At 43.2% G+C, this 9,170-nt stretch overlaps 1 protein-coding gene across 1 annotated transcript in view; it reads left to right on the forward strand.

Annotated features, from left to right (window-relative positions):
• The window catches only part of LOC131370088 (B-cell receptor CD22-like), a 47,736-nt gene that overhangs the window by 38,099 nt on the left and 467 nt on the right, over positions 1-9,170 (forward strand). Inside the window, exons 11-16 of the mRNA XM_058417171.1 lie at positions 1,025-1,282; positions 5,825-6,082; positions 7,125-7,412; positions 7,486-7,582; positions 7,714-7,768; positions 7,910-9,170. The exon at positions 7,910-9,170 is cut by the window's right edge and continues 467 nt beyond it. Of these exons, the coding sequence (XP_058273154.1) occupies positions 1,025-1,282; positions 5,825-6,082; positions 7,125-7,412; positions 7,486-7,582; positions 7,714-7,768; positions 7,910-8,209 (1,256 nt within the window). The 3' untranslated portion in view covers positions 8,210-9,170. The remainder of the gene's footprint in view (positions 1-1,024; positions 1,283-5,824; positions 6,083-7,124; positions 7,413-7,485; positions 7,583-7,713; positions 7,769-7,909) is intronic.

Consider the following 9,170-nt stretch of genomic DNA (forward strand, 5'->3'; position numbering starts at 1 on the left):
TAGGGTAAAGATAGCGTAAATGATTGCCCTTTTAACGGGTAGAGCTCTGGGTTACAGGAGTCTGCCAGAACCACCGGCAAGACCACCCTGGGATTGATTCATTCATTGCAGCACTGTGGAGCCCTTTTACCAATCTGTTGGGAGGGGTCTGCTTCATTACTCCTCTGGATGTGCCAGGGTGCCTGCTCAGTAGCTAATTATACCATTGATTTTCGAATCATGCCAGCTTGTTCAGGCTGGAACAACCAGGCTCTCTAGATGGCTTATGTGCAGAGTTTCTCTGAGGAGATGAAGGACGAGTTGGCTGCTCATAACCCTTCCAAGGATATAGAGGCCCTGTATATCCTTGCTATCTGCCTTATAACTGCCTTCAAGAGCGGTGATTAGAGCACCAGGCAAATATGGCAGTCCAACACGGACGTGCCTACAAGAGAAACTTCTCCAGAACCTATTCATCAAGGTGCTGTGGGATTACCATCACTCAGACTCTGTGTACAATATTGAATTGCATTTCTCTAAATCTGTTGTAAACTGAAATATTTGAGGGTGAGCAATAATATCTTCCCAAACCTTTTCCTCAGTGTTGTACTTCAGGTTCTTACTCCATGTCTTGCAGTGAACTCAGATCAACTGTTTCATGTTAATTCATCACAGAGTAAAATCTGGATAAGATATGTTAAACTTGACCATTCTTAAGGAAGAATCTTTCCAAAAAGAAATCAGAATCAGGTGAAGGCAACCATGTCTGGTCAAAAAATTATTTCATAACTTAAATTGCAACTAATGCTAACATATATGTTTAAGCCAATGCTGTAGTTCTGAAATATCTTAATAATAATAATAATAATAATAATAATAATAATAATAATAATAAATCACTTACTGTATAGTATACAAAAACAAACAAATAAAAAATCATTTGGAAATATTTTGGAAAAAGTTCAAACAAGGGCTCAAAGGTTAGATTATATTGAAATATTCCATCACACCTTTATCTCACAGCTTCCTGTTCCTCCTCCTTCAGATGGTCCTAGAAACACATCAGTATCAGTGTCTCCATCTGCTTCAGTGCTTTTGGGCAGTTCAGTGTCTCTGAGTTGCAGCAGTGATGCAAACCCAGCAGTGCTGAACTACACCTGGTACAGAGAGAACGGAGAGCAGATAGGAACCGGAAACCATCTCACCATCAACACCACTGATTCTACACACAGAGGTTTATACTACTGTAGAGCTCAAAACCAGCACGGAGATCACAACTCATCTGTGGTCCTGGATCTTCAGTGTGAGTACAATGCTGGAGCTTTGCTAATGCTACGTCACATGGCTTATACTATCATGGGCCAAGCAGTAGATTCAAAATTCAAGAAGCTTTATTGTCATTTCAACCACATATAGCTGATGCAGTACAGAGTGAAATGAAACAGCGTTTCTCCAGGACCTGGTGCTACATAAACATACAACAACAAAGTTCAACATAAAAAACACCACCACAGAGCTAGGACAGAAGTTTGTCTTAGCCACATAAAGTGCACAGTGTGCAGCTAGGTGCAAACAGAGCATAGACAAGACAGTGCAAAAGACAATAAATACAAGAAAGACAACACAAAAGAACACAGGACACTTAGCGCCGAAAAAGAAAGAAAAGAACATGTGTACTGGAATGTAAGTGAAATAAGATAAGATAAAGTGAAATGATGTAAAAAAAAAAAAAAAAAAAAAAGTATTGTGCAAAAAAAATTATGCAAAAATACACAGCAGCGGTTGAGGTAGTGCAAATAGAATAAACATAAATATAACTATAGCAGCGGATGACAGGTAGAGGTAGTGCAGTAAGTATGAACAATATAAATTAAGTGTGTGTGTGTGTGTGTGTGTGTGCGTCCACACAGTCAAGAGAGAGTGTGTGTGTATCTGTGTGTGAGAGAGACAGAGAGTTAATATACAGTTCAGTCCTGAGTGAGAGAGTGTGTGTGTGTGTGTGTGAGAGAGAGAGTGTAGAACAGTTCAGTCCAGATTGTTGTGGAGCCTGATGGCTTGAGGAAAGAAATTGTTACACAGTCTGGTTGTGAGGCCCGAATGCTCTGGTACCTCTTTCCAGATGGCAGGAGGGTGAAGAGTGTGTGTGAGGGGTGTGTGGGGTGTGTAAGAGTGTGTGTGAGGGGTGTGTGGGGTGTGTAAGAGTGTGTGAGGGGTGTGTGGGGTGTGTAAGAGTGTGTGTGAGGGGTGTGTGGGGTGTGTAAGAGTGTGTGTGAGGGGTGTGTGGGGTGTGTAAGAGTGTGTGTGAGGGGTGTGTAAGAGTGTGTGTGAGGGGTGTGTGGGGTGTGTAAGAGTGTGTGTGAGGGGTGTGTGGGGTGTGTAAGAGTGTGTGTGAGGGGTGGGTGGGGTGTGTAAGAGTGTGTGTGAGGGGTGTGTGGGGTGTGTAAGAGTGTGTGTGAGGGGTGGGTGGGGTGTGTAAGAGTGTGTGTGAGGGGTGTGTAAGAGTGTGTGTGAGGGGTGTGTGGGGTGTGTAAGAGTGTGTGTGAGGGGTGTGTGGGGTGTGTAAGTGTGTGTGTGAGGGGTGTGTGGGGTGTGTGGGCTGTGTAAGAGTGTGTGAGGGGTGTGTGGGGTGTGTAAGAGTGTGTGTGAGGGGTGTGTGGGGTGTGTAAGAGTGTGTGTGAGGGGTGTGTGGGGTGTGTAAGAGTGTGTGTGGGGTGTGTAAGAGTGTGTGTGAGGGGTGTGTGGGGTGTGTAAGAGTGTGTGTGAGGGGTGTGTGGGGTGTGTAAGAGTGTGTGTGAGGGGTGTGTGGGGTGTGTGTAGTGTGTAAGAGTGTGTGTGAGGGGTGTGTGGGCTATGTAAGAGTGTGTGTGAGGGGTGTGTGGGGTGTGTAAAAGTGTGTGTGAGGGGTGTGAGGGGTGTGTAAGAGTGTGTGTGAGGGGTGTGTAAGAGTGTGTGTGAGGGGTGTGTGGGGTGTGTAAGAGTGTGTGTGGGGGGGGTGTGGGGTGTGTAAGTGTGTGTGTGAGGGGTGTGTGGGGTGTGTTAGAGTGTGTGTGAGGGGTGTGTAAGAGTGTGTGTGAGGGGTGTGTGGGGTGTGTAAGAGTGTGTGTGAGGGGTGTGTGGGGTGTGTAAGAGTGTGTGTGAGGGGTGTGTGGGGTGTGTAAGAGTGTGTGTGAGGGGTGTGTGGGGTGTGTAAGAGTGTGTGTGAGGGGTGTGTAAGAGTGTGTGTGAGGGGTGTGAGGGGTGTGTAAGAGTGTGTGTGAGGGGTGTGTGGGGTGTGTAAGAGTGTGTGTGAGGGGTGTGTAAGAGTGTGTGTGAGGGGTGTGTGGGGTGTGTAAGAGTGTGTGTGAGGGGTGTGTGGGGTGTGTAAGAGTGTGTGTGAGGGGTGTGTGGGGTGTGTAAGAGTGTGTGTGAGGGGTGTGTGGGGTGTGTAAGAGTGTGTGTGAGGGGTGTGTAAGAGTGTGTGTGAGGGGTGTGTGGGGTGTGTAAAAGTGTGTGTGAGGGGTGTGTGGGGTGTGTAAGAGTGTGTGTGAGTGGTGTGTGAGGGGTGTGTGGGGTGTGTAAGAGTGTGTGAGGGGTGTGTGGGGTGTGTAAGAGTGTGTGTGAGGGGTGTGTGTGTGGGGTGTGTTAGAGTGTGTGTGAGGGGTGTGTGGGGTGTGTAAAAGTGTCTGTGAGGGGTGTGTGGGGTGTGTAAGAGTGTGTGTGAGGGGTGTGTGTGTGGGGTGTGTAAGAGTGTGTGTGAGGGGTGTGTGGGGTGTGTTAGAGTGTGTGTGAGGGGTGTGTGTCTGTCCTCACTATCCCCTGAAGGGTCTTGTGATCTGAGACGGTGCAGTTCCCAAACCAGGCAGTGATGCAGCTGCTCAGGACGCTCTCCATGGTCCATCTGTAGAACACAGTCAGGATGGGGGGAGGGAGATGGGCTTTCCTCAGCCTCCTCAGGAAGTAGAGGCGCTGCTGGGCTTTCTTGGTGATGGAGCTGGTGTTGAGTGACCAGGTGAAGTTCTCCGCCAGATGGACACCAAGGAATTTGGTGCTCTTGATGATCTCCACCGAGGATCCGTCGATGGACAGTGGAGAATGGTCACTCTGTGCTCTCCTGAAGTCAACAACCATCTCTTTGGTCTTGTCGACGTTCAGAGACAGGTTGTTGGCTCTGCACCAGGCTGTTAGATGTTGCACCTCCTCTCTGTATGCTGACTCGTCGTTCTTGCTGATGAGACCCACCACGGTCGTAAGAAGGAATCTAGGAATCTCAAACATTTTTCTCTCAGCCATATCCTGTGGTCTTAGCCACAGTATGTAGAATTCGAGTCGTGTTCTGGGCTTTATTTTACTTTATTCTAATATGAGACTTGCCAACTGAAACACTGCCAAATGCTATCAAAATAAACATTCAGTCTTGTGCAGGTAATCAGCACTGACACATGGCACCTGTGCACACTGCTATTTAAACCCCAGTGTTTTTTCAGTCAGCATGTGGACATAGTCTGTGCCATGTATCAGAGTGGTAATCTCTCTGAGAGGTAATTTCCTATTCCACCTGATTTTCCTCAGTTCAGGATTTAGAGTTTTATTGAGATTTAGGCCAAGAGTTAGGACTCTTCCCTCAAAAATCTATTTTGTTACTTTTTTGTCTTCTTAGCTGTACAGACAATGGCCCAGGTAATAGCACCCAATCCAGCCTTACAGAGTCAGTGACTCCCACAGTTGCTGAGACGTGCTTGCCCCGCCCCCATCATGGTCCTATGCTGGACAACCAAAGGGCTGCAACCCATTCATTCTGCAATGCTTCCCTGTGTTTGAAATGCAGACTTCCCAGTTTTCTTCAGATAGGGTAAAGATAGCGTAAATGATTGCCCTTTTAACGGGTAGAGCTCTGGGTTACAGGAGTCTGCCAGAACCACCGGCAAGACCACCCTGGGATTGATTCATTCATTGCAGCACTGTGGAGCACTTTTACCAATCTGTTGGGAGGGGTCTGCTTCATTACTCCTCTGGATGTGCCAGGGTGCCTGCTCAGTAGCTAATTATACCATTGATTTTCGAATCATGCCAGCTTGCTCAGGCTGGAACAACCAGGCTCTCTAGATGGCTTATGTGCAGAGTTTCTCTGAGGAGATGAAGGACGAGTTGGCTGCTCATAACCCTTCCAAGGATATAGAGGCCCTGTATATCCTTGCTATCTGCCTTATAACTGCCTTCAAGAGCGGTGATTAGAGCACCAGGCAAATATGGCAGTCCAACACGGACGTGCCTACAAGAGAAACTTCTCCAGAACCTATTCATCAAGGTGCTGTGGGATTACCATCACTCAGACTCTGTGTACAATATTGAATTGCATTTCTCTAAATCTGTTGTAAACTGAAATATTTGAGGGTGAGCAATAATATCTTCCCAAACCTTTTCCTCAGTGTTGTACTTCAGGTTCTTACTCCATGTCTTGCAGTGAACTCAGATCAACTGTTTCATGTTAATTCATCACAGAGTAAAATCTGGATAAGATATGTTAAACTTGACCATTCTTAAGGAAGAATCTTTCCAAAAAGAAATCAGAATCAAGTGAAGGCAACCATGTCTGGTCAAAAAATTATTTCATAACTTAAATTGCAACTAATGCTAACATATATGTTTAGGCCACTGCTGTAGTTCTGAAATATCTAAATAATAATAATAATAATAATAATAATAATAATAATAATAAATCACTTACTGTATAGTATACAAAAACAAACAAATAAAAAATCATTTGGAAATATTTTGGAAAAAGTTCAAACAAGGGCTCAAAGGTTAGATTATATTGAAATATTCCATCACACATTTATCTCACAGCTTCCTGTTCCTCCTCCTTCAGATGGTCCTAGAAACACATCAGTATCAGTGTCTCCATCTGCTTCAGTGCTTTTGGGCAGTTCAGTGTCTCTGAGTTGCAGCAGTGATGCAAACCCAGCAGTGCTGAACTACATCTGGTACAGAGAGAACGGAGAGCAGATAGGAACCGGAAACCATCTCACCATCAACACCACTGATTCTACACACAGAGGTTTATACTACTGTAGAGCTCAAAACCAGCACGGAGATCACAACTCATCTGTGGTCCTGGATCTTCAGTGTGAGTATTTGATTCTCATATTTATGGAGTTCAATTTTTAAAAACCCTGAACTTAACACAATCTGAGGGCTTCTTTAAAGTTCTTGTGGTGCAGCTGTTCAAGAGTTAGGGAACACATGAGAACACATGAGAAAGTTTACATTCAGCCGTTAACTGAGTATTAATTTGAGTATCATGAATTCAGTGTCCAGACATTCAGGTCCCATGTAAACAGTCCCACAGTCTTCCATTCACATCATATGGGTCACTGTATGAGCCTCAGTGGACAGCAGAGATGCTCTTGGCAATGAGAATCCAGGCATGTAGTAGCTGAGTCTGTTCTAGAAAAGGGTGAGACCTATAGAAGATGTAGCGAGTCTTGTTGGTATTCATCCATGGAGGGTTGGGCAACCGTGTGCTTTCTTCGAGAAACATGAAGCCGACCTCATCACTGAGGTATTTGTGAAAGATATCGGTAATATTCCAGTGATTGCTGTTGCACGGGGATGCTTGATGTGGGGGGACCAGAAATGTAGGGGAGATTTGTATGGGCTACAGTGGACTGTTAAAGTAAATAAAAGTTGGTGTGAGTTACCGAAGAGTGTCAACCCTCTGTTTACTTGTTCGAGGAACATGACAGTCATCTCCTCAAACTGCTGCTGATGGAGCATCACAGTGCCATGTAACACCATCTGAGGAAAGCATGAGCTCACAGACAGCCATGATTGGCTAATGTTAATCTGACTGACAGGGAGAGAGACTCTGCCCCTCCCACCCAGAGAGCACGGATCATTTTATTGTCCTGACTCCACAGACAGCTGTGGTATCATCAGGATGTCAGATCTTCTGGATTTAGGGTGAAGGTGTTTCTGTTATGAGACTATTTTTTTAAAATAAAATGTTAATTTTATTTTAACAGAATTAACTAATGAAACATCTTTCTGAAGAACTTTTTATTGATAAAAATGAACTTTTTAAAATAAAAATTAACTTTTTATTGTTCTTTGGAATTATAAAGGCAATTTGAAGACTTGCTCTCTCTCTCTCTCTCTCTCTCTCTCAGATGCTCCTCAGATCTCTTCCTCCTCCAGCTGTAACAGCACTCAGACTTTGATCATGTGTTCCTGTGAGGTTCATGGAAATCCATCTCCTACACTGGAGTGGAGACTCTCTGATCAAACTCCTTCAACCACCAGGGAAGAGTCTGTGAACAACACAACCTCAAGAAGCTTCATCTCCATTCATCAGTCATTTACAGACATGCTCACTCTGCAGTGTGTTGGCTCCAATAACCTGGGCACTGACACACAGATCTTCTACTTTAAGAAAGTTCCTCATCCCTCTGGTAAAGGTTAGAGACACCAAAACATCACTATTTATTTATGAATTAATAATGTATGACTGTAACTCTGTGTGTTTAATTATTTTAGGTTCAGGTGTGGATGTTCCCTCAGTGCTGATTGGTGCTGCTGTTGGAGCTTCAATAATGATGATGCTGTGTGGTTTATTCCTGTGTGTGAGGTGTGTTTCTCTAAAAATGTTTACTTTTACTCTATTAACACAGAAGTTATTGCTAATTATTAATGTATTATTCCACATCTGTTTTAATGTAATATTATAAATCAACACAAACTTTTTGTTTATATTTTCAGGAACTCAAATATGTCTGGACAGAGAAATGCAGCAGGACTCGTTTTAAATGAGAGGGTTAGTGTGAAATTACACACACACACACACACACACACACACACAGGTTTAACATTAAGCTATATCAGTGGTGCTTTATATTATTTATATATTTTTTTATCATTTAAAGTAATGAATTTTACTTCCTGTTGATCTCCACAGGTAGTTTGTCAGGAGGAAGATGAAGATTCTGTTTATGCGAACAGAACAGATTTATCAGAGTCACTTCATTACTCCACTGTGGTGTTTCCAAACGGAGAAGGAAGTGAAATCAGGGGAGTTTCCAAGCTCACTGCTGAATACGCAACAATCTACCAAATCTCTGAGGGAGAAACTGGAGAAACAGCAACCGACCAAGTCCAAGAAGAAAACCTGATAAATATGGACAGCGTAGCGAAGCCAGAGTTGGCCGAAGAGGAGGTAACATACGGAAACATCACACGTCAGACAACAATGGAGTAAACCCAGGTTAATTTAGATAAAGATGATACTGATGGTGAAAAATCTAAAGAAAATCTGAGTAAACAGAGACATAAGTAAAAAATAAAATTGTTCAGTGTTTAAAACCTGCTCAGATGATCAGGCTAAAAACTGAGAGCTAAATATTTATGTTTTTATTCCTGTATGTGTGATAGATCTAGATGCTGAGATGATAAATATCTTTTTACAATTATTTTATATTTGTCAGAAAAACAATTGAGAAAAACAGAACTGCTTCATGTACAAAGTGCTTACAGGAATTTATGCTCATAGTCAAACAAAAAACAAATAAAAAATGACAGAGTTAGCCATTTAAGATCACCTGTTGCTCCAGTGTTTATTGTGAGGAAAGTGTCTGGTGTTCAGAGTCGGGTTACGCAGCTGATGAAGAGGATTTTCTGAGATTATTTAAATCACCTGCATGTAGATCACCTCAGAGATATTTTGGATTAAAAGAATCTGAGTTTTTCACTATTTCCTTTAACTCTTCTACCCAGGAGTTTCCTCCTGTTTGGTTGTGTCCATGTTGATGACTGAGTGTCTTTGTCATGTCCCTCTCCACAGTGGTGGTTAATATGAAGCTCATATGAAAGTAGTCACTCAGGACTTTAAGAATTTGTAGTGTTTCATAAGTATTTGTTTTTTTCCCTAGACTACTAGGGGCAATATTTAGTTTTTATCACACAAATGTGTCTTCAAAGTAAATGATGATATCAAACCCATTGTTCATGAGCAGATCAAATTTGATCTCCATCCAGTAAAATTCTGTGTAGGTTATCAAACAAACAAGAGACAAACACAGGTCTCACACTGAAGGCCAGCAGAGTCCTGACTCCTGTTATATCAGACCTGTGGTGATAAAATCATTCATTTCTTTATAGTGATTGAAAATATCCCATAAGTCCATTAACATTCCTCTGACTGATGCTCCTCAGTGTTTGTG

This window comes from Hemibagrus wyckioides, linkage group LG19, assembly GCF_019097595.1.
Source record: "Hemibagrus wyckioides isolate EC202008001 linkage group LG19, SWU_Hwy_1.0, whole genome shotgun sequence".
Lineage (NCBI taxonomy): Eukaryota > Metazoa > Chordata > Actinopteri > Siluriformes > Bagridae > Hemibagrus > Hemibagrus wyckioides.